The following is a 26437-nucleotide window of genomic DNA, read 5'->3' on the forward strand; positions in this document are numbered from 1 at the left end:
CATGCCTGAACCTTCCCGCTATGCCAGAGGCGTGCCCTAGACACAGAAGCCTGGACACCTAGCTACAGAAAGGTCCTTTTTAGCCAAATGTCCAAATGTCCCATAAGCCATGTTCCCTCTCTGGGACCTCTTTCCGACAACTCCCTTTCCGTAGAAGCTGGAGATCTCAGGAATATGTAGACAGCTAACGACCTCCCCCATCTTCACCACCCCAAAAGTCAATGTGATACATAGAGAGATGGACGCCATATTTCTCAAGTTCTATGGTACTTGAAATCCTGCCTTTAGACTTTTTATGTGGAATATGCCATACTCTTTAAAGAATGTATACTGTCTCCAACACAAGCCATCAACTCTTCAGCATAAACGAGCTTTCAAATTACCTCTGTAAAGTGCATTTTAAAACACTAAGCTAAGATCTAATAAAAGTCAGACATGGGGCCGGCTGTCGTCGCTCACGCCTGTAATCCAGCACTTTGGGAGGCTGAGGTGAGTGGATCGCTTGAGCTCAGGAGTTCGAGACCAGCCTAGGCAACATGGCAAAACCCCATCACTACTAAAAATACAAAAATTAGCTGGGCATGGTGGCGTGCGCCTGTAGTCCAGCTACTTGGGGGGTCAAAGTGGGAGGATCCCCTGAACCCCAGAGGCAGAGGTTGCAGCAGTGGACCTGAATTATCTCTCTCGGATCTGTGAGCCAAGATCACACTGCGGCACTCCAGCCAGGGCCACAGAGCAAGACCTTGCCTTCAAAAAAAAACAGTCAGACATGGAGAGGGGACCCAAAGGTAAATCAGGGGCAGTCCCACCCTGGGGGAGAAACTGATCAAGCTGGGGACTTGCAGGCCCACCAAGGAGGGAAGCAAGTGGGCAAAATGAGGATGGAGTATGAGCAGCCTTAGAGGCCAAATGCCCCTTGGGGGAGGTGGGGGAGAAAAATATAAGCTAGGGAAACACCCTGGTAGTTTCTTCCCATCTGACCATTTTACACAACTGAAACTCAAAGCTTTTCTACAAGGGCAGCCAAAACAGATTTGCAAATTAAATGTAAACGAAACCACAAAACTATTACATTTAAATAGAAGGTTTACAAAACAATGGAATTTAAATCAGCAATATTAATTCAGCACAATGGATTTGTCCTGCTCTGATACAAAAGGCTGTTCACAGTGTGTGAGTGGCAATCAGGGCCACCCAGTGCGCTGTGTCCTGTTTGGCCAGCCCACCTTGGCGTGGACTATGGGCTGATCCCCTCACCTAACACAGTGAAACCTTCACACATCCAGCCACTGTGTGCCAGGCGGCCTATCCTTGGACAGAACACATCACCTATTCATAGCAAGTCTCTGTCAGCAATTCTCATTAGTCTGCAACAACTGGGACTGCACTGCTTTGCCAAACTGATCAAACCATAAAATCAAACACCAGCTCTGACATCACATGGTGGCATTCGGGCTGGGCTTCCATAATCCTTGTCAACATAACATTATACAATTCACAAATAATAAGAGCTTATAATCTACCAGTTAAAAGCTGAGACATAGAGGTCGGGCTGAAACTCTCTTTCATCACTGCCATGAACTTCATCCCATCTAAGTACAACCTTGTCCAAAGCGGAGGCAGATGTTGCAGGATTCTCAGGATGGATTCTAGGGCCCAGAGGCCTGGGGTGGAGTCATCATTCTGCTGCTTTGTGCTGTGTGATCTTGGACAAGCGACTTCACCACTCTGTGCTCCAACTCTCCATTCTGTAAAATAAAACTCGGATGATAACTGCCCCTGTAAAATTGCTGCAAGGATCATAGGCATGTTAATGTATGTGAAATATTTAGAACAGTGCCTGGCACTATGTTAGCACATGTAATGTAAACAAGCATTACTCTCAGGTTGATGTGGCTCTTTCCAGATCATTTGTACACATTTACTAATGTGCAAATATATTCAGTATGTTTTGATATTTTAAAAAATGTTTAAAGATGCAACCATACTTCCTGAATCATTCTGCTACTAGCCTTTGCTCTAAATAATCCATGAGCTTCCATATTTCCTCCCCAACACATCACTACATACGTGCCAAGTAGATGTGAAGCAGCATTTGAATGGGTGCAGCAGCCCACACCTGTAATGTCAGCACTTTGGGAGGCTAAGGTGGGAGGATTGCTTAAGTCCAGGAGTCTGAGTCCAGCCTGGGCAACATAGTGAAACTCTGTCTCTACCAAAAGATACAAAAATTAGCTAAGCGTAGTGGCACGTGCCTGCAATCTCGGCACTTCAGGAGGCTGAGGCAGGGGATTGCTTGAGACCAGGAGTTCAAGGCTTCAGCGAACCATGATTACACCACTGCACTCCACCCTGGGTGATAGAATGAGATCCTGTCTGTAATCTGACCAACGAACCAAACCAACAAACAAAAGCAGACATGTAGAGCCGAGACTAAGAGCGATGCTGGCTCATCCTCCTCCTGCTCCACTGGTCCTCTCTGGCCCAGCCTTTCAGAGCACAGCACTACAGAAGCTCTCTCTGCTGAGTCTGCCCTGCTGGGGCCTCCAAGTGCCTCTTACATCATAGTAGGGACCTGGGACCATAAGCACTGAACTTTCCTAAACTGAAGTTCATTTTAAATGCACTAAGGCAAAGAACAATTCAGAGGAAACTTAGTCCATCTGTGTGTGTGTGTGTGCGTGCGTGCGTGCATGTGTGCAATGTGTGCATGCATGCAAGTGTGCAAAGAGTCCCTTCGGAATTGCTCTAGTTCATGCATTAGGGCACATGTGGACTGTGTGTTGTGAGAGCAGAGCTACCTACAGTGGCAGCCACTGTATTTTTCAATATTAAAAAACACTCCTGGTTACTGGCAAACAGCCACCTTCTCTGCTGTGGAAAGTCTCATGTCCTGGGCTCCCCACCTTACCTAATGACAAGATATGCCCATAGGCAACATGTTTGGAGGATGGTAGGGGCTGAAGGGATTATGGCTGGAGCACCCGGCCAGCAGTCAGCTCTCCTCCGCAGAAGACGGAGCACAAAGCATGGCGGCAGGCATTTAACTCTGCACTTAGCCGTTGCTCATTAACGAGCTCTCTGGTGGATGTCTTTGCAGCAACTCTCTGGCACTGGAGGCTTTGTCATCCCACCCACGACAACCTCTGTTAGTCAATAATAACAGCTTATTTAAAAATAGCAGCATCAACTGTTTGCATTGTTATTATCTGTGCCTGGCTTCTAGCCCCAGAAGACTTGGGAAAGGTGTCCGACCTGCTTTTCCGGAGCTTCTCTTGCTGAACCTGTTTCCAGATCTGGGAAAAAGACAGACACATCTTTAGCAAACACTCACAATGTAATTGCCAGGCAGTTATGGGCTGCGACAGTAAAATACAGCAGTTGGCGGCACGGTAGGTTCATTAGTCAATAAAGCATTGCCATGCGTTTTATTGAATTGTAACCCTATTTTGCCCTGATGCGGACCTTGCGGAGCCTCTACCTCCATATAAATCTGAGTGATTCATTTAGCATTCAAAATCGAGCAAAACGAGGATTTGGTCCAATTCCAATGCAACCCTGCTCCATTAGCTATCTCTATTATTATCTGCCTTTGCCTCCTCCGTCAGTGGGGACATTTTGATAAAAGCTCACATCGGGAATAAATTGGGGACTGAATGGCAAGACATGAACAAAATAACTTTCCTATAGGCCACTCTGTCCCTGAAATGCCCAGGAATAGCTCAGGCCTGGTAAGGAGACCAAGTGGACGGTTCCCCTGGCATCCCTGCATCCAGCCATCCAACCCACTCAAGATGCCGCTGGTAAATGTATACAACTCTCCCATTTTTCTAGCATCTGACTTGAAATACATTTGACATGGTCTGCTTAATGTTAGATGGCTGAAAAATGTTTTATTATTTACATTGTTTATTTCAGGACAGAGATTTAGCTCTATCACTAAAATTTCCACCCCAAAAGTCAGCAGGATTCTAAAACTAGAAAATAATAATAGGGCATCAGTCAATGTTATTCATTCCATATCTGTGAGAAGTACCCCAAATAATTTGCTAATTTTAAAAAATCATATATGTTTGCAAGTAATATTCGCATATGGTTGGGGGGATCTGGGATAATCAGAGCAAGAAGGTAGACTTACAAATTGTAGGGAGTGGAAAATAGAAAAAGGATTTATAAAAGAATGTGAAAATATGGGTGCTGATGAAAAACACCATTTTTACTTTTAGGAAATGGTATTTTAAAAGTATAAGAAATGCAGAATTGATTACTGGGATCTACGGTCCACGACCAGCTATTTTTTTAAAAAACTGGCCAAAAAAAAATAGGAGGAAAGTACTAAAAATTAAGGCAAATTCAAAAGAGAATAAGATAGGAAGACATGAATTTCAACAAGCCAACATCAAGTCCGTACTCTGACGTGCCTGGCCCACTAGAAGGAAAATGAGCATATCTTTTTACCCATTCCTTGTCTGAGAACCCCAAAGTGTCCAGTTATTTCTGAGACTTGAACCCAGTGCCCCATAATCCCATGGTGGGCTGCTGCTTGGCTTTTTGATTATGTTAATTACATGTTTGCTTCCTCGGAATTTGAGGCCAGTGGTCCCGTTCAGCATTGCACCTTATACAGCACCAGTAATAGCAGCATCGGGGGAGGACGCATCAGTTAAGGGAACCACAGATGTGCTGTTTGTTTCCGATGGCCTTCCTCTTCTCCTGATAGCTGACAGTTCAGCAAAGGGAATTAGCAGCACATGTGGGCAAAGAACCGAAGAGACTCTTTTTCCCTATTTGATGAGTGCCATATGAAAGGTTGTTTTCATAGCAGCTCAGAGACCTCCTTGCTATCTCCTAAAGAGAAGCCTGCCAAGTTGGGGCTGTGGGTTTTAAGAGGTACAAACAAAGCTGGCATGGTAGGGCAGACCAGAGGTGTGGGGACTCTATGCAGTCTTCCCCACGGTTTCCTGGTGTCAGTTTCCAAAATGCGGTCCCCGCTGCCCTTCCCACCAGACTCTGAGAAGCAAACCTTGCTGGCAGGAAACCTAGGCAGGAGTGGCTCCCTTCCCTGGCCTCTTCTTTTTTTCTGCCATGTGTAACCCTGATGCCCATAACTAAAAATCAAGTTCATAATTTAATTTGGGGGGATCGGTTGCCAAATGCTCATTAAACATTTCGGTCTTTGAAAATGCTATCTTTAGATTTTTTTTAATTGACCTATTATTTTCTGGCTCTAGCTGCCAGATCCCCCACCGCAAACAAGGAGAAGCTTGCTACCTGGACTTTCTTTGATGAATAGTTTTAATTAAAAAATTCTGTACCATAAGTATTTTAATGTTACAAACATACCAAAGGTATGCAGTCATAAATTTACAAACACGTTTAAATTAATCTATAAATATGCTGCAAAATTGACAGGGCATATTTAAGCCGAGGGATGCGCCATGGATGTGCTAATAATGACAATTAAGAATCGTGTAAAATAAATGAAAATCAATACTAAGAACAGGTTGACAAAAAGGAAAAAAGAGAGGAACTAAAACAACATGTAGTTTGTCTATTAGGGGAAAAAATTAGTAGCTGCTCGTAGTTTTGAAATGTCTACTATCGTGAAGGAAGGGCTCCTGGTGGCATTTTTTTCCTCGTTTTTGTGGATCATGAAAACGCCCCTGTTGGGGTGACAAGACAGATCTACTAGGGTTGGGTGGTCTGGAAGGAGGAAGGCTCTGCTTCAATTCTCTCAGCAAAATATACACCTTGCCAGTTACAGATCCGAAAGGAAACCATCCAAGGTAAGCTATGTGCCTAGATGCTGGCACATGGACAAATTTTTTTTTTTTTTTTTGAGACGGAGTCTCACTCTGTCGCCCAGGCTGGAGTGCTGTGGCCGGATCTCAGCTCACTGCAAGCTCCGCCTCCCGGGTTCACGCCATTCTCCTGCCTCAGCCTCCGGAGTAGCTGGGACCACAGGCGCCCGCCACCTTGCCCGGCTAGTTTTTTGTATTTTTTAGTAGAGACGGGGTTTCACCGTGTTAGCCAGGGTGGTCTCGATCTCCTGACCCCGTGATCCGCCCGTCTCGGCCTCCCAAAGTGCTGGGATTACAGGCTTAAGCCACCGCGCCCGGCCTTGTTTTCTGCTTTTTAAGCACCGGGACAAGTATGCGAGGGTGTCTGTGCTTCAGGAGGCAGGAGTGTTTTGGGGCCAAGGCAGGTAACTAACTACCTGTGCTGTAGGCACCACAGGTCATCCACTCACAGGAGCAAGAGGTGCTCAGGAGCTCCTTTGTGTCTCCCCACAGAAAGCACCAACTGCAAAGAGACGTGAGTGTGCTGCTCCCACTCATTCACAGAGTGACTTGCTATGCCGAACCAGGAAACACAGGCTAACCTTCGTGGCTACATTCATATTAAAAGACAACTTTGCGTCTTTCAATCATGTATTTCCCTCTAATTAAGGCATATTCACTTTTTTCCCCTAATTAGGTATTCTTTGTTGCATAATGTTTGCTCTAATCTTTCGGCATCTTTCTCAATATCCAGTCATTACAGGCTCCCCTCGAATTCAACCAAAGCATGTTATTTTTTCTGCTAATTACATCCTCATTTACAGATTGGCGCCTCCTCTGATTGGCTCTGTGCACCAGTTGCTGTGACTTCATTAGTCGTGTCTCCTGACCCTGTTATTTCTTGTGACAGGACTTGCTCCTCGTGTCCTGTGGCTCCAGATCCCTGGGTCACTTCTCGCCAGGGTTGAAATCGTGTCAAACACACGAGGACTTAGGGTGTGGGAATCACTGCTGCAGTTGTTAATTACTACACACAGTAACGGTACGAATTACTGCTGCTGGCTGGGCCTTTATTTCTTCCTCTTTTTAAAAAATTAATGTTTTAAAGGTATCAGTGAAAGGTTAGTTTCATTTAAAAAATGTGCTTGATTTAAAAAAAAAAAAAAACAAAGCAAAATGTGTCTCCCTGCTAAGGCTCTTTCACATACAGAGCCCCAAAACCTTTAGTTTTGTAGGGGGCAGCTGCCTTGTGAGCACAGAACTTCAGCTTCGGCTCAGTTACCGTCAATCTCAAAAAAAATCGAATTTTAAAATCTCAAAGGTGGCGCTAATAGAATTTTCTAACCCAAGGCATTCACACATTAAAAAAAAAAAAAAGCAAAATTTTAAAAACTATATAAAATTTCAACACATGAACACAAATTGTATTTATTAAATAACAAGATGAAGCTCTCTAGGTAACCATATTAAAAAAAAAGGATGTAGCTGATTAGATGAGTTATGGATATTAAGGGATAATTAAAATGAATGAATTACATTTGAGTACCAATGCTATCTTTTTAACGAGCAGAATGGGGTAACAGGACCTTAACGTTTGGGGGGTACCCAGGGCAGAGAGTGTGTGTGATCCTCGCTTTTGGATTCTAGGCCTTCGGAATATCCCAGTTTCCTGGAATCGAAGATCCAGGAACAATCAAGCCTGCAGAGTTTAAATGCAAGTTAGTTAATATGAAAAATGCTGTATCTAGTTGTTTGCAAAATTACTTTTGTTGATTAAAAGGCTCTTCAGAACTTCCGGCTGGTGAAAGGGTTTTAAATTGTCTAATGCTGATTGTGATTGCTATGCAGAAAAAAGGCAGTGCAAAGCAAACCATTATATCACTGAATCTTTGTTAAGCAGGCCTTGAAAGTGTCTGACAGCATAATTAATCTTGTGATATTAACAAAGAAACCAACTCAATAGTATTGAAGATGCTTATTAAAAATACTAAATACCTTTTTCCACTTAAAAAACCTTTTGAAACAGTGCGGGAAGTGGCATTACCTTTTTGTTTTTGCTGCATTTTCAACTAAAATTGATACTAGGGTCTACAGCGCAGCAGCAAAATTGTGAAGTGGACAACAATAAGAATTAGTTTAAAAAATCATAAATCCCAGCCAAGAACACCGGCTGGGCTCATCATCCTGGCAGCCACAGGCTCCAACAACACCCCTTGCAGCAAACCCACTTGCCGAAGTTTAGGCAGAAAGAATGGTTAGTAACAAAAATCTGCAAAATATGAGCCTTCTACACATTGTTCTTTTCACTTGAGGATCGCAAGTGAAAAAAACAAAGTGCATACATCCATTTGTGTTTCCAAACATATGTGGATTACTCAGGGTTCTTTTTTGTGAAGGCAGGGTTTGAGGGCCAGCTATTTAGGGCTTCCTGGGCCCCCTGGGGAACTGAACCATGTCCACATCTGGGGAAAATAACTGGGACCCCAACAAGCCTCAGCACTGTATCTCACTTGTGCTGGCAGTGTGTATGGCAATGGTGTCCTGTAAGCTGGGTGAGACACTGGGGGTATGGGCACGGGCCTTGGTGAGCAGGGGTAGAGGAGAGGGTTCCCCTTTGATATGGTTTGGCTCTGTGTCCCCACCCAAATCTCATCTGGAATTGTACACTCCTAGTTCCCACATGTTGTGGGAGGGACTAGGTGGGAGATAGTTTGAATCATGGGGGCAGTTTCCCCCATACTGTTCGCCTGGTGGTGAGTGAGTATCACGAGATCTGATGGTTTTGTTGGGGGTTTCGGCTTTTTGCATCTTCCTCATTTTCTCTTGCCACCACCATGTAAAAAGTGCTTTTCACTTCCTGCCATGATTCTGAGGCCTCCTCGGTCGTGTGGAACTGTGGGTCCATTTGAACATCTTTTTCTTCCTAGTCTCAGGTACGTCTTTATCAGCAGCGTGACGAGTGACAAATACCTATTGGCAGAATTCTTACCTTGTATGGTGACTAAAGAGAGCATTAATATGTGACAAATTTGCAATTGGCAATTGCTGTGTAACTAAACTAGTAACCACACAATGCAATCACCTGAATGCCTAGGACGATAGCATTTATCCAGATCACATGTCTGTGGGATGACCTGAAGATTGGCGGGTCTTGGCTGGGCAGTTCCACTGATTTTGGTTGGGCTGGCTCATGACTGCATCTGCAAGTTGGCTAGACTAGCCTGGTGGACCAGGCTGGGGCCGTTCAGCTCCACCAGTCTCTCATGCTCACTGTCCCCAGCATGGCCTTCTCATAGTCATGGCAGAAGCACAAGAAAATAAGTGGAAACCCAGGAGGCTGCCTAAGACTGAGGGTCCTAACTGGGAGTAAATGTCACGTTGAGTGGCCAGGATAGAGTTAATGGAACAGAAACACTCTGGGAGGAAGTCACTAACAGTACTGAAAGGCATATATTAATATGTTTGGATTTATCCTGCTTCCATCCTGCACTTTTCTTAAAGAAAGTTTTAACACCTAATTATAACTCAACTCTTCTGCAAAGTAAAAATAAGAGGTAATTTATTTACTTTGGTATGGAGGAAAAAAAATATTAGAATGCAGTATGGGTTTTCCACAATGTCAGTAGTTAAAAGAGAGCTGGTTAGAAGAGAATGGGTTGGACGATGCTTTAAACCATCATCATTTTCAGATGACATGATCATCGGCCAAGCAGGCACACAAGCAGAAAAATCCAAACTCAACAGAAAAATTCTTGTAATGAACGATAAAGTTATTTTGTCAATTATCTCTCAATAAATATGGGAAAATTAAATTCAGCAGAAATGTTGGATAGAACATCAAACTACAAAATTCAGTGGTATTTCTTTTTATCAACTATAAGCAATTAGGACATATAATTTTAAAATATAATACCATTTATAATAGCAATAACATATAAAGGATACGGAAATAATACTTCAATAATCCTGACAGATAACAATATAAGCAGATCAACTCTCCTATACGAAATCTATATATTTAATTCAATCTAAATGAATATTCCAGTTGGGATTCGAAAAAAAATAGATGTTTACTCTAAAATGTACATTGATTTTAAAATTGCTCTAAAATTTGGTAAACATACAAAATAGCTAATTAAACAAAGAAAATCAAAGAGGAAAAAATTGTATCAAATATAAAGTCATATTACAAAGTCAACGCAATATGAACAGTGTGGCATTGGCAAAGAAAAAATAGACTAATAAACAAATAATGGCACTGATCTAGGGCAAGTTAAACCACTCTATAGAGAAATATAAAACAAGATCTTGGCTTAATATAACAGTCAAGTGAGCTCAAAGTTGATTAAATGTGAACATGTGATGTGTAAATTTGAAAGGTAAAAATATATAATTATTAGAAAAGAATACAGTCTTTATGACTTTTTAAACAAAACTTCAACAATAAAAACAATAGACCAAAAAACTGTAAAAGATTTGATCACGTGAAAATTAAGGCTTTGGTTCAATGAAGGACAAGATAAAGTTAATAAACCAATGACAGAATGGGAGATTATTTTGCCGTATTTTCAACTGAAAAGACATTAATACCTAGACAGTAACCCCAAAAGGAAAATACCAAATAAGATGTTCAGACAATTTATTTATTTATTTTAATTATTTTATTACTTTTTTTTTTTTTTTAGGTGGAATCTTGCTTTGTTGCCTAGGCTGGAATACAGTGGTGTGATCTCAGCTCACTGCAACCTCTGCCTCCCAGGTTCAAGCAATTCTCGTTTCTCAGCCTCCCAAGTAGCTGGCACTACAGGCGTGAGCCACCACTTCCAGCTAATTTTTGTATTTTTAGTAGAGATGGGGTTTCACCATATTGGTAAGGCTGGTCTTGAACTCCTGACGTCAGGTGATCCACCCATCTCGGCCTCTCGAAGTGCTGGGATTACAGGCATGAGCCACCACGCCCATTCTGTTCAATTTATAAAATTACACTTATTAACTACAAAAGTTAATAAGTATAAAAAGAGAGACCAAAAATCATTAATAAAGAAATGCAAGTTGAAACAATACTTGCATTATATATTGCAAATATAAAGATACTACTTTATGCCTAAAACATTTGTTAAAAAAATAACCTGGACTACTAGAAAATCCCAAGTGGTCACAGGGATGAGGGAAGGTAGGACATTTCTGTGGGGCTGGTGGAGTGCTGGCTGTATCTCATATCCACCCTGGAGGGCAGCCATGACTGCTTTCAGTGCATACACTATCTGCGACTCAGGTTGGTTGCAGAGTATGCAGTGCATGCAGGAAATTTCCCAGGGAGCATGTTCAGAATTAACATTCAAGGGAGTGAAATCGGTAGAAGTTGAACTGAAATGCACTCACCACAGAGGCCTCAGCTATTCCATTATCTTTTTTATTTTTTAGACGAAGTCTCGCTCTGTCACTGAGGCTGGAGTGCAGTGGCATGATCTTTAGCTCACTGCAACCTCTGCCTCCCAGATTCAATCGACTCTCCTGCCTCAGCCTCTCGAGAAGCTGGGACTACAGGTGCACACCTGCATGCCTGGCTAATTTTTGTATTTTTAGTAGAGATGGGCTTTCATCATATTGGCCAGGCTGGTCTTGACCTCCTGACCTCGTGATCCACCTGCCTCGGCCTCCCAAAGTGCTGGGATTACAGGCATGAGCCACTGCGCTCAGCCCAGCTATTCTGTTGTCTTACAGGGAAATCTGGAGCTGGGATGACCCTTCAAAGCTGTCTACCATGCCCCACCAGATACAAAGGGGCAAGTCCCAGGACCTAGGGCCAAGACCTCTCTTAGTCCCCTGGAGAAAGACTCAGTTGAGAGCCATTGGCAGCAGCTGAGGCTCCCTTGGTCCTGAACTGGACGCCTGGGTGGCCCAAAATTGTAACCATCATACTCTATGATCCAGGAATTCTACCACTTGAAATGTCTCTCCAAGAAGCTCTCACAGAGGACCCCAAGAGGCACAGTATGGATGCTGGTCACAATATTAATTGTTGGGGGCAGGAACTGGAAGCCTGTATGGGGAAGGTAAGTAAAATGTGAAAATGTGTAGTGACTCAGAGTAATGGATTATATGTTCACACAGCAATAGGGAACTTAGCATTTATATCAATTAAAATACATGCACACTAACAATATACACTGGTCAAGAACACATACAAGGCTGGATGTGGTGGCTCATTCCTGTAATCCCAGCACTGTGGGAGGCTGAGCTGGGAGGATCACTTGAGCCCAGGAGTTGGAGACCAGCCTGGGCAATAGAGTAAGAATCTGTCTCTATGAATAATAATAATAATAATAATAATAATAATAATAGCCAGGTGTGGTGGTGTGTGCCTGTAGTTCCAACTACTCAGAAGGCAGAGGCAGGAGGATTGCTTGAGCCCGGGAGGTTGAGGCTGGACGACAAAACAAGACCCTATCTCAAAGAAAATAACACATGCTAAAGAACAGATAAGCATTAAACACACTGCAGTGATTGTCTACAGAGGGAAGGGAATTGGGTTAAAAGAAAATAAATAAGTAGACAAATCAAAACCAAGGAATCTGGCTGGGCATGGTGGCTCATGCCTGTAATCCCAGCACTTTGGAAGGCTGAGGTGAGCAGATCACCTGAGGCCAGCAGTTCAAGGCCAGCCTGGCCAACACAGTGAAATCCTGTCCCTACTTAAAAAAAAAAAAAAAAAAAATTAGCTGGGTGTGGTGGCTCACACCTGTACTGGGAATACAGCACTTTGGGAAGCTGGAGTGGGTGGATCACCTGACGTCAGGAGTTCGAGACCAGCCTGGTCAACATGGAGAAACTCAGTCCCTACTAAAAATACAAAAAAATGGGCTGGGTGTGGTGGCGCATGCCTGGAGTCCTAGCTACTTGCAAGGCTGAGGTGGGAGGATTGTTTGAATCCGGGAGGTGGAGGTTGCAGTGAGCCAAGATCGTGCCACTGCACTCCAGCCTGGGCAACAGAGTGAAACTCTATCTCAAATAAATAAATAAACAAAACCATGGGATCTTGCATAGATCAATGTTGACAATGTGTTATAAATTGAAGAGTACAATGAACTCAAACCTCTGCACCTGAGTCCCAGGGGGGAAAACTTATAGTAGTGTCAGAAATTTCTATCCATTATTTAGGTTAACCTCCGATTATTCCACATACCTTTTTTTCCCTACATCTAACCTGCAGTAGGTCTCCTGGAGCTGTGGTCTAGCTGATGTATCTATTTTTTAGGAAATCAGGGATGATTTTCCAGATGTTTTAGATAGATGTTTTCATATTTGAATATAATAAGGGTTTGCAAAAAAAAAAATGTAGAAAAAGGTTTACATTCTTTCTTCATACTTTGGATTTGGTTTGAAGAGAACGAATCCAAGCATGGGGTTTGAAAAGATGTTGCCAATGGCAGTTGAGCATGGAGGAAATCAGGAATTAGAAGAGGGAAGAGAGCGCTGCATTGCTCCAGCCGGGTGGAGGGTGTTCCTGGAGGAAACACAAGTGAAAAGTGAAGTTTTACAATGAGAAGGAGAAACAAAGTTAAAGAGATCCTCAAGTATTTTTAAACTGTGAAACTGCCAAAGAGAATTTGAGGCAGAATGTACACAGTCCACATGGGGAAATGTTTTTTATAGAAAAATCCAGTTTCTAGGATATTCTTATCACAGGGCTGGGAGGCAGAGAACAGATTCAGAACAATGGCTTTGTCGAACTCTTAATGCCAAGAGAGTCCAGCTCCTTGTCTGAAAGTCTGGACTCCTGGAAGAAAGAAAATACGTACAGGAAGATGCATTAAGAGGCAGTCTAGGTTCCAGTACCAACAGCCACAGCCCAGCTCTATTGCTTCCGCAAGCCTCACTCTTCTTTGAGCCTCAGCTTGACCATCTGTAGAAGGAAAAGGTCAACTTTTTTTTTTTTCTGAACTTTTAGGAACTGATGCAAAAGAGTGATGTAAGAAAATGTTGATAAAATCTCTGCCCCAGCTGTCAGGAAGCTGCAGACAAACAGCTGAATCCCATCATGTAAGCAACAAACTAATGGTATTCTTTGGGAGGAGGAGAAGGATGAGAAGGAGGGGGAGGAGAGACAGCAGGAGGAGGGTATGGGTGGTGGTGGGAGAGGAGAAAGAAGAGGGAAAATAAAAATAATATTTTAAGTGGAGTGGCTGGTAATATTTGTCATTCTCTTAGTCGGTTGTAGTGTGAGCATCTTACCACCCTTGTGTGAGCACAGGGTTCTTAAATAAACAAATATATACATACAGATTTTCTATTATATGACCTCAATGCAAGTCAGCTACATCATCTGAGGCTCAGCGGAAGTAGCAACAATTTATTCCAACTCTGGAGAAAAAGTATCTCTGTTGGATTTATTGAAAATTGACATACCTCTACATGAACAGAAAATTGGATGATTTAAGAATTTTTAGGGCAATTTTGATCAGATGTGATTTCATTTTTAATTTACACGCATTATTAGACATGTGCTATTACAATTGTCCCAGCATCAGATCACACTTCTTTATGAGACAAAGTCCACCTGCCTTTATAGAGATCAATATTTTCAAATATTTTTCTATCTTTTACTGAAAAGAAGGAATAAAGACATGAGTCTTTAAATGAAACCTTAATGAAGAAATAAAGTGGGGACTTCACGAAATCCATTCTGCAGAGTGTGGTGGCAGCAAACTGTCCACGCCTTACTTCCTGAGGCGCCAATAGCATAATGAAAACACCAGTGATAGGAGTGTGGTGTCTGTGGTGTTGGCAGTATAGGCCGTGGTGTCTGGACTCAGTTGTGTGACTGTGGCACCTCTCTGGAGGTAAGTGGGATGTCCTTCTCAGTCCACAATTGCCATACCTGGCTCTACAAGCCTTCTGGATAGAAAGGTTACTCAAAATCTTTTTGGTATTTTTTTTTTAATCCTAAATTAGTCTGACTTTATTTCTGATGCTTGGAACTAAGAATCTATGCAGACTGGAATTCAACTCTCATGCAAGATGCAAAAATACTTCTTTAAATGTTTGGTTTATTCACCAAGGAATCCATCTGGATTTGTTGTTTTCATTGTGATAAGTTGTTTAATTACTTTGTTGTTGTTGTTGATAATATATAGGGCTATTTAAATTCTGTATCTATTCTTGTGTCTTTGGTAATGTATAACTTTTGGTGTCTTTTATTCTAATTTGTTGAAATTATTTAGATTAACTGTCTCACACTATTCCTTTAGTATCTTTTAAATGTGGATAGAAGATCAACATTAAAAAGGGGATGTACCCTCTTTCATTACTGTTACCCTCCATCTGTGTCTTCTCTTTTATTTTGTTCAGTTTATATTTATTTTGTTGATTTTATTAATCTAGTCAAACAACTTTGGTTTCATTGATTTTTTTCTATAGTTTTGTAGATTCATATTTTATTAATTTGTTTATTTTTTTTTCTACTTATTTGGCTTTAATTTTCCTGAATTTTCCAGTTTCTTAAGATATAAGCCTATATCTTTTATTTTAGACCTTTTTTTTCTAATCTAAGCATATAAGGCTATATATTTTCCTCTAAAGAATTGCTTTAACTGCATCAGATGAATATGTATGTTGTGTTTTATATTCACTCAGTTCAAACTCTTTTGGATTTCCTCTTGTGACTTCTTTTTTGATTCATGAGATTCCCAGAAATATTTTCTCCAAACATTTGGGGATTTTTAGATCTCTTTGTTTACTGCTAATTTTTTTTTTATTTTGGAAATATATCCTGTATGATTTCAATCCTTTTGAATGTAGGTACACTTTTTCTAATGGCTTACGATGTTGTTTATCTTGGCAAATGTTCTACGTGTCATCGAAAAGAAAAGCATTTTGCTGCTGTTGGGTGAAGTGGTGAAGTGTTCAATAGATGTCATGTCAATTAAGTCCCACTGATTGACAGTTTTGTCCAGGATTTCTGTATCCTTATAGATTTTACATTCTTTCTATTAATTAGTAAGAGAACTGTTGAAATCTTCAACTATATTTTGTATTTGTCTTTTTTTCCCTTTTAATTCTACCATGTTTGCTTTAGTACTTTGAGGATTTTTTGGTGCATACATGTTTAAGTTTGTTAGATGTACATATATATATATTATAATTATATTGAGATTTGAGCATTATGTCCTTATGAAATGTCTTTTTTATCTCTGGTAATAGTTATTGCACCTAAGTCTACTTTGTCTTATATTAATATAGTAATGCCAGTCTCATAATTAGTTTCTGCATGGTATACTTTCTCCTATCATTTTCTTTTAAACCATTCATGTATTTATTTTTAAAGTAAGTTTTCTGTAGCTATATATTGATCTTTGGTATTCAGAAACAAAAAAATAGAATTCCAAGGAAATCTTGGGAATTCCTTCAATTACATTATTCTGTATTTTTCATAACACCTTTTTGCTAAAGTACCCATTTGTAGGTAGTTTTTTTTTTTTTTTCAGTAACATAAAAGTAATCTCCACCTGACATAGACATTTGAGAATGGAAAATATTTTAAAGGTGAATATTAACGTAAAATAAATTCCATGCAAAAATCATTGAAAATTTTGAAAAATAATACCACAAAAATTAATACCCCAAAGGGATCATTAAAAAATTGAAATACACAAAGCATTAATTGTCCTATACACTAGTTTTTTCTCTTTTTTCATGACAAATCTTACAAATGTGGAAATTTTTCATTCATTTTTGCACTGATGTTGGTTGAATGGCCAAGAGGGTACTGGAAAGCATTTGTAAATGGTCTTTAGGGCACATGTTTCTTCATATCAGATTATATCATCTTTTAACAATAAAAATATTTTATGTGCTTGCCTTGATTTTGATTTCTGCTAATGAAATTGATATTCTTTTTGCAATTCAGGTTTTAGATCAGTTTCTAATCTTATTTCAGAGTATTCCACAAACATGTGTTTACAGCCTGGCAAGAGCTATGACTGAGACTCACTGAGGAGGTTATGGTTATTCTCCTGCCTGCTCCTTCCCTGGTTTCTGTAAATGTTTATCTTAACCTTAGACTCTGAACATCAGTGGTTCCTGTTCATGCTTTTGAGTTGACATCAGTGGATTCCTTAAAACTACTAGGTTGGTGCAAAAGTAGTTGCGATTTTTGCCTTTGAAAGTAATTAAAAGAAATGTCTACATTTATTGTTTAGCTTGAATTTGCACCCGATTTATACTTTTTTTGTTTTCCCAATTTCTTGACTGAAATTTAAAAATTTCCCAAAACACAGAGGAGGAATTTTCACATGGAAACATTAAGCATGTATTTGGTCTTGTTTCTTCATCAAGTCTGATCATCTCTGGCTCTTAATCAGTATGTTAGACTATTATGTTTACTATAATTATTAATATGGTAGGGTTTCAGTCTACCATTTCAGTATTTGTTTTCTGTCTCTCCCATCTGTTCTTTGCTGCTTTTCCTACCATCTTTTGAATCAATTGAGGATTTTTTAGTATTCCATTTTATTTTTACCTTAGACTTATCAGGTATATATTTTTGTTCAATTTTTCAGCAATTGTTTGTGGCTTGCCATGTGTACCTTTACTTCTTTAAAGGCTACTTTGAAATACTATTATGTTACCTCACGTTTAACACAAAAACCTTAAAATAGTATCTTCCACCTTCTCCTTCCCATCCTCCTATCCATTGTGCTATTGGGTCCAGACATTTTAATTCTGCAGATACTTTGAACTACACTACTATCTATATCTATATCTTTCTAAAGTTATACTATCTAAAAAAAAATTGAAAACCTGTTTTATGATTACTTACTTATTAGCCTTTTCTGGCAGTGTGTTTACTGGAGTTGTTGATGCACAGTATGCTTACTAGAGTTGTACGCATGCTGGCGTGAGGCATTGTTCCCTTACCAGTCCGAAAGTTATACCAGTTAAACTCTGCCATTTTGCCTCTTAGTGGGCATGCTTAAGCCCACTTGCCCAATTCTTGATCTTATCAAGAATTGACAGAATCTTATCAAGAATCTTATAGGATCCCAGTTCTCGAGATCTTATCAGGAAGCTGCTGATTACCAGTTTCAGGTGTTTCTGTCCATCGGGAGACTGCCTTTCCCTGGCACTTACCCTTTTTATAGATCTGTTTCAATTTAGTGTCATTTTCCCTCTACCCAAAAAGCTTTCTTTAATATTTTTGTAGCCTTTGCATATGCCATTGCTTCTGCTTGAAAAATGCTCTTCCCCACTACCTGCATGGTCAGTTCCCTCAATCCTTTATGTAGTGTGCTCGAATGTCGCAGTCTATATGGGGTCCTTTATCCATCTTTCGATATTGCAATGCTCTGTCCCCGTGACTCTCTCTGTAACCCCGCCTTACTTTATTTTTCTTACAACACTTAATATGTGATCTGTCTGGTAGTTTGGTAGTTTCCCCGTCATTAGAATGTAAGCTCCATGAGGATGGAATTTTATTCATATTTTTTTTCCACCCATATGACTATACACCACTTCCTAGTTATGTTACCAGCTGAACGTACCCCAGTCACACAGCACCAAAGTATGTAAGAGGCGGTGAATCCATACGGATCAGCAGCAACCTCAATTCTTGTCTCCTCAGAAGAAAGAATCCAAACGAAGAGCAGAGTGAGAGACTGAGGCAAGTTTAGAGAAGGAGTGAAAATTTATTAAAAACTTCTCCCCTGATTATTCCCGTGGGGTGGGCTGTGCACATGCGCAGTGGCCCAGTAGCACTGGGGAGAGGCCGCATGCGTGGTGCATTTACAGGAGTTGTACGCATGCTCACATGAGGCGTTCTTCCTTTACCAGTCCAAATGTTATACCAGTTAAACTCCGCCATTTTGCCTCTTAGTGTTCATGCTTGAGCCCGCTTACCTGGCTCCTGAGATCTCATCGGGAACTGCTGATCAGCAATTGCAGGTGTTTCTGTGTATTGAGAGACTGCCTTTCCCTGGCATTGGCTGTGACCAATTATTTTAGAGAGATAGCTTAACAACTGCCTCACCATCACTTGATGGTTGCCTGACATTCCTGATTGGTGAGGGAGAGAGAGAGGGGGTCAGGGGACTCTCCTGCCCTGTTCCTGTCTGACTAGCTACCTGCTGTAACAATTATACTATTACTAGTGATAAACCTATCACTTGTGCCTATGACAGGGCCTTGCACAAGGTAGATCACCAATGATTATGGTTGGATTAATAAACAAGGCCTCTCTTATGCCCCCAAGAATAGCAGAGACGCTCTTCTCACCTCTTATTCAGAAGCTACTCTCAATTATATATAAGATGGTAAGATTAGTCAACTCACTCTCATCAGGTGGTTAACGTGCTAGTGGTTAATCCAATCCAGTTACTTGTTCCAATAATTAGACCCATGCTGGATGTGTTCCTTCAGCTCAGCCCTGCCTGCTCTGAAACTATTTCGGAACCAGTGGCTTTGGTTGGGCACTGGAAATACATAAAGAAGAAGACATACATGCTGTCTCAGGGTACTCGTGGGTCTCTAGCCAGGAGTCAGACGACATCACCACCATCACAAGCTGGTGATGCCAGAGAGGTGTGAATGGAGAACAGAGTTGAAATTCATATGGAAGTGACCAGTGGAGTTGTCAGGGACGTTTTAAAAAGAAAATAACAAGTAAACTGGGTTTTGACAAAAAATAAAATAGGGATTTATTTTCTGCATGTGAGTACATATCTAAAGTAGAAAAGTATAAACAGTTCAAAAAAAAAATACAGTTATGTGGTTCAGGTTAATGCCCACAGGCTGGAAGAAGGCTCAGAGCCTTCTCTGTGAGTGTAAAGTTTATCCAAGTCACCTTGGACACCATCACATTCTCTGCTTAAGCAAAGCTGCTTGTCAGAGGAGTTTCTGCATATTCTGAATATTCAGGGACTCTCCTGGCCCTGCAGGTGCCTCAGGAAGCCCTAGAGAGGAAACACATCCTCATTGGTGAAAGGATCTCACGTGGCTCTTGCCAAGGGTGAGCAGTGTAGAGGGAGCATAATAAACTCCCTTAGACAACATCTGATTTCCAACAGCTGTCCCACTTCCGAGGCTTCGTGCTTTCAGTGCAGCCACCGCCAATGCAATATCCTCCGGTTTAAGGTTAGGTACCAGAAATACTTCTGCCAGAAATTCTTGATGTAATCAAAATGGGATTTTCATGGACTTGCACAATTTTAGGATCTGGGAGAAGATCCTTACGCAGGCCTGCTTTGAGGCTGGCCCTCAGTGTGTCCCACAGTGAAATAACCCGACATCTGACTTTGAAGCCAGGTTCTTGGGTCAGTTCTTACCTTTTTGTGTGTATCAAAGAACTCCTCCAAATGCTTCCTTTCCCCACCCATCTGTCCCCACAGACATGTACCCCAATGCCCTTAACTTGTTCTTAAATGAGTAAACAAAGCTTCAGTAACATATAAACATGATTTATGAAAACAAATCTCTCCCCAAATCTGCTTAGAGAAGCAGTGTCACATAACTGTAAGCAAAGATGAAAGACCACGATTAACAGGGTCCACATCTGTTTGGGGGAGGACGCCACTTGAGTCTCTGTCAGCCTTTACCTCAAAGAATGTGTACTCTAGGTCGATAATGAAACTCGCGGCCCATCTGTCTTCTGGTGTGCCCTGTGCTGTGCTGAGAACTTCTCATCCACTGGATCTCATGGAGGTTCACAGTCATGTGAAGAGGGGGTCTTGTCTTCACCTGCATCTTGCAGGTGAGTGGACAGAGATGCGGAAAGCATGAGAGCTAGTGCAGAGAAGAGCTGGGGCACCAGCAGTAGGACTGGAGGCAGGACAATGTCTTAGATTACTACCTGGATGGACAAACTACATAGATGAAGATTTAAAAAACAACAACAACAACAAAAAAACCTGGACCTGATTTATAAAATTGAGATGTCTCCATTGATCCAGTTGCTTGCATCATGTGTTAATTCTCTGCTGTTCTCTTTCTCATGTAAGCACCACCTGTCTTCCACATTATGATATGAAGCTGAAGATCCACCCCACTAGGTCAACGGGGACACTAATTGGGGAATATTTGAGGTGCAGAGAGGAGGAAGATGCTACATCCTGTGAACCTCAGTAAGGGGGATACCTCTGTGTGTAGGGATGTCAAGGCCCTGGCCCTGTGTCATCCCCAGACAAGCCCTGTATCACCCTGGGAGCTCTGCAAGGACAGAATCTGCGTGACACTTTGGGAACTTCTAGGATGCTAATCAAAGGTCTTCTCCTCTGAGTCCTCAAACAAATGAGCAGTAGACCCTAGGGTCAAGGATGGATGAAAATATCAGCATGGTGGTTTGCAGAGCTAGATTGGATCTGCAGAGAGCCCAAGGCTCCCTGTCTTCCTCTGCCTAGTCTCCAGCCACTGAGTCCAGGCAGCTGCGTGCCCATTGTTTCTGGGGGCAGAGACAGAACCGGGCCGTAGACTTGCTGTGGGGAGGGATATCTGCCATACGGAAGCAGAAGCCAAGAGCATCTTTCCCCTGTGGTCCCTAAAGGAAAAATTGAGGAAGACCACAGGGAATAGCAAATCTTTCATAGCTTAAGACACCCATAGACATCAGACTCTTTTCACCCTTCCCAGCAGCTGTCCTTCAGGAAAGACGAAATGGAGTGGGAATTTTTCCCCCAATACTTTCAGGGCAGAAGTCATCATTTGCTACTATCTGAATGTTTGTGTTTTTCCCAAATTCCTATAAGGAAATTCACCCCCAAGGTGTTGGCCTTAGGAGGTGGCGCCTTTGGAAGGTGATTAAGTCATGGAGATGGAGTCCTCATGCATAGGATTAGTGTTTTTATAAAAGAGGCCCAAGAGAGATCTCTTTTCTTTTCCACCATGTGAGAACACAACAAGCAGTCACCATCTATGAACCAGAAAACTGATTCGCCAGACACTGAATCTGCCAGCACCTTGGTCTTGGACTTCCCAGTCTCCAGAAATGTAACAAATAAATGCCTGTCATTTGTGGGCCACTCAGTCTATAATATTTGGTTAAAGCAGCCTTAGTGGACCAAAACACCATTCCTGTGCCCATCAGCAGCATGAAGAATAGGAAATGATGTCTTCCCACTGTAGGTGTCACTGTTGACCTCCATCACACCTTCTTGCATCCACACCCTTGCTGTGGCCTCATCGCGGGTGGCATATGCTTCTCTGACTCTGGGCTCTGAGGTTGGCTATATGATTTACTTTTAGCCAATGGAATGTAGATGGAGACAGGAGGGTGCCAATTTTGGATGAGGCATTTAGAAGCCCTTGGGTTTCAGTAGACCCTCTCATGCCTCTGATATCACCATGCAGAGAACATGCCCCAGTTACCTCTCTGGTCCAAAAAGTGTGAGAGACAGGTGGAAAGAGACATGGTAGACACCCTAACAATCCCAGATGCAGAGCTGCTTAGTCAAGACCATTCTAGATCATCCAAGTCCTAGCCAACTCATAGACATCCAGGTGGTAATGCAGGATTGCTGCTTAAGTCCACAAGTTTTGGGGCTGTCTGTTATGCAGCAACAACTAACTCATACACTTACCTTTCATATTTATTTTGGAATCCCCCAGGCCTAGCAAAAGTCCCAGAATAGTGTAGGTGCTCAAAAAGTATTCATTGTTTGAATGAATGAATGAAAACTCCTTTTTGTAAACCAGCTCATCATAATGTCTCACTAATGGCTGCCTTACATTGCAGTATTTATCTCTGTGATTTTGGAGGGATAATTTAAAAAAAAACAAAAACAAAAACAAAAACAAAAAAACAAACAAACAAAAAAAAAACAAGGCAAGACAGTAACCTCTCTTGATATGAGCTGCCAAGCATTTAAAGTCCTAGGAGTCAGAGATCACCTGGCTGTCTTCAACATCACCTGCAGGCAGCTGGTGCATCACACACTATGGTGTGGTGTGATGAAGCCAGCCTCCTTCACCCCCCTCTAAACTCCGACGGGAAGAAATGATCCAACATGGCCATGCATTTATCTGGAGTCAATGCTGATTCTGACTGCATGACCACCTTTACCCTCAGGCATGTGAGTCCCATCAGAGAGGTTGCTAGTATGATATCAGATCCACTTTTCTTCCTATTTTTCAGAGGAAAGGTTCCAACACATCCGAGGAAACACATGCCTTCCCAGACTGGCCTGATGCTGTTTCCCAGGAGCTGCATTCTGGAAGGTGGACCATCAGGTGGAAGAAGTATTCTTCAGAGAGCTGCCTTCCCAAGGGAATGGTGACAGCTTGCGCTTGCCGGGGAGTCCTGCTGCCTTCCGAGGTGTGAAGGGAAGGCATGCACTGTGCATATGCTGTACCATACAGTTTTGCCTACAACTGCTTATAGCTTCATTGTAGCTGTGAATGCTCTGTTCCTCTCCTTTTCACCCCTGAAGATTCGCGAACATGCAGGATTGAGCTGTGCGAGGCATAGCATTCCCCACATGGTAGGCAAAGGAGGATGTGGGTCTGACGGCTCTACCGCCGCCCACCCGGGTGAATGGACATGTGTTCCGGGGTATCAGAGCTTGCGGCTGACCAGCCAACGTGTCCACAGGCAGCCCTCCCACTGGCTGTGTCGACATTTTGGGTTTCATTGAAGGATTTTACTGGTACAGACTTTACAAAGGCAAAATTGTTTCTCAAGGAAGTGGGCATGAAAGATCTCAAATCAGAGGCTGCTAAAAATGAGAGGCCATCAGTTGCAGAAAAGCAAGCACAGATTAATGACCTATCTATGTCCTACACGGTTTTAGGACTGCGCCTAGATGGGCTTAAAGACCCTAGCCTAAAAACTATAAATGTGCTTCCGTTTTTGCCCTGTAGGACAAGAAAGCCTTATAGACTTGCTTCTAACTGTGAGAGGAGCAGAGGCCGGGAAGGGAGAGGGAGAAGAGGAGGAGAACAGGAGACGAGAAGGAGGGGAGAGGGAGGGGAGGAGGAGAGAGTCTTGTCAAAATCTTTTTAGTGCACAAAACTAATTTTGTTCATCTTGGATTTGGTGAGCTGGATAATATTCTGCGCACAGCTCCTAAATGAATTATTAAATGTCAACTCAAGATGGCTTAACTAAAATACTCAATTTAATAACCAAAAGTATCGAAGGTAACAACAACAATTTTGCAGGTGATTGTAGAGTTGTCAAGTCAAACCATTATAGACAAGCATTTGGGGTTTTCACATAATCTCCTTCCACATCTCATCTTCTGTCACTAAATACCCACTCTGGTGAGCATATTCCATTTCAATAAAGATCATCCCTTCGGTGCCAGCTTCTTTTTATTCAGATTGAGCCAGAAAACCTTTTTTTTTTTTTCTAAAATATAAAGCTAAACAAGATCTCAGTCACAACCACCAAATCTTTATTAATGCATTCCTTGTGCTACTTCTGAATATTAATAAAAATTAATAATTAATTTTGCCTTTGGCATTGCAAGATATACTAGTTTTAATTAGTGTACTGTACTCCTATACAATTAAAAAATAATTGATGTCCACGCTTATTGGCGGTGTCTGTGATCTTCCTTTCTGTTGTTGTCAACAAATGCCTTAAAAAACAAGTTCAAGAATGTTGTGCTGTCCGCTTGATTTACACACCCAAAGTAACAGGCAAATCTTTTATGATGAAACAGAACAGTTTTCTGTTTAAATTATACACAAGTATATTAACTAGAAAGAGAAAATTAAAAGCTGATGGCTACAAGGAATAATGGAAAGTCTATAAAAATGTTTTATCTATCAACAAATTTGCTTGGAAAATATCAATGGTTGGCACCATCTCTCCGCTGAAACATGGAGAGGCCATCTTGGATCTGTTATGTCAATTCCATCAAGCATTTAATTCTGACGTCCTCCTTAATCAGCTTCAGTTATTTAAATTCAGCATATCATGTTACTGTTCTACTACATCATTTTAATTGTGCCATGAACTACTTTATTATAGAATGCTAAAGTATTTCCCTGTGCCTCCTTCTTCCTCTTTCTGAACAATGCCGACTGTAGAGAGACAGCCCATGGTGAAAGGAGGGAAATCGCTTCCTTTGAAAATATTTGTGTCAAGAATCTTGCATAGAGAGAGGGTGGTGGTTGTTTTAGCAAGAAATAATTCAAATCCCACAGCACATGTTTCTTAATTTTCTTTCTCTGAGCCAGGATTTTTATTTTTTATGAAATCTCCATTGAACAACTACAAATGTATCTGTAATACCAAGAGGTAATAGGCTAAGAGGAAAGAGACTTAGGAAAACACACGGCAAGGAAGAAAGAGTCAATGTGAGATGCGGATTTCACACTTTACCCTGGACTCACTGGTTAATAAAGATGTTTAAGGCAGAAAAATCACAAATTGACGCAAATTTTTATCATATTCGTGATCTTAATAGCAATTTTGTTTTTTTTTTTAATCTACTCTACCAAAATATCTGTCCTAAAAATGTAATCTTTGGTTTATTTTTCATAAAAGAATTGGCTTCAGAGAATTTATCACAATCTAAAATCATCTTGGCCATGTATCTGTTTACTTGTTCATAATCTGCATCTCCTCCTAGGTCCAAGTGCATGAGCCCCGGTGCCTGACTGTTCCCTTCACAGCTGCACTCACAGTGCCAAGCACAAGCTCTAGCAGAGCACTGGCATTTCACAAACATCCGTGGAATGAATGTATTAATTCTGACTCAAAATACGTTTTTATTCTTCCCCTTTATAGAGTCTTCTAAATTTTCTTTTCCCATGCCCATCAAAATGTGAATGGATTAACCAGCTGTGGTCTAACTGGAGAATGTCCATTACTCAGTGATAAAAAAAAATAAGCCATGAATACACACAATACCACGTATGAGTCTCAAAACAATGGGTTGAGCCATACAAGCCAGCTTCCAAAGAGTCTACACTGTAGGATCGAATGCATATGGAGTTGCAGAGCAGGGAAGGCTAAGCTGTGGTGAGAGAAATCAGAACAGAGCACACTTTCTTCTCAAGAGAATCTCCTCAAAAAGAGGCATGAGGGAACATTCTGGGGTCATGGAAAAGTCATAGAGCTTGATCAGGCTGATGTTTGCATGGATATTATACGTGAAACTATACACCTAAGAGCTGTGCATGCATCCTATGTTAATTACATCTTAATTTTTAAAATCTTAGTAACACACTTTTTTTTTTTTTTTTTTGTAGTTCATTGGCAATGGAAGGAGGAAATGCAGAATATGAATACGGTTAAGAGGCCCTGGAATTCCTGTTTCCATATCACTACCTCCCTCCCTCCACAGATTCAGGGAACAGTGCTACTAAGCAGCAGAGTTGACAGATGTTCTTACAAACCCCTCCTCCGCCCTGATGCATTTTCCTACCTGGCTTCACCCCGCCCCTGGAGGCTGTAACAGGTCTCTCTCACGCACAGGTGATGAAGGCAGGGGTTCCTACATTGCAAGCACGCCGTCTTGGATGCAGGGAAGCACCCAGCTCCTCTGCCAGAAGCTGTGAATAACACTCTTAACAGTCCATGCAAATGCTGTGGTCTATGTCTGCATGCCCAGCTGGTCTGCTGATCAATTTTTACTTCTCAAATTGGGTCAGTGAAAAAGGACAGCGCTTTCTGTTCCCGCGATCTAAATTCTCAATGTGATCTAAATTCTATTAAC

General features: G+C 41.5%; 1 protein-coding gene and 1 long non-coding RNA gene across 2 annotated transcripts; one reads left to right on the forward strand and one right to left on the reverse strand.

Annotated features, from left to right (window-relative positions):
• Nucleotides 1–9650: 9650 nt before the first annotated feature.
• Nucleotides 9651–26322, reverse strand: LOC135968649 (uncharacterized). Its single transcript, XR_010583559.1, has 3 exons — nt 26147–26322; nt 13583–13686; nt 9651–13287 (listed from the first exon to the last, which is right to left on the reverse strand). It is a non-coding gene; the product is annotated as an uncharacterized lncRNA (long non-coding RNA).
• On the forward strand, nt 22694–26198 carry LINC03103 (long intergenic non-protein coding RNA 3103). The gene is given in 3 exon segments (XM_015441071.4): nt 22694–22836; nt 23149–23356; nt 23359–26198. Coding segments are annotated over 3 exon segments (681 nt in total). The 5' UTR covers nt 22694–22774; the 3' UTR covers nt 23770–26198.
• Nucleotides 26323–26437: the final 115 nt, after the last annotated feature.

The sequence above is a fragment of the Macaca fascicularis genome, chromosome 19 (assembly GCF_037993035.2).
Source record: "Macaca fascicularis isolate 582-1 chromosome 19, T2T-MFA8v1.1".
In the NCBI taxonomy this organism is placed as follows: domain Eukaryota; kingdom Metazoa; phylum Chordata; class Mammalia; order Primates; family Cercopithecidae; genus Macaca; species Macaca fascicularis.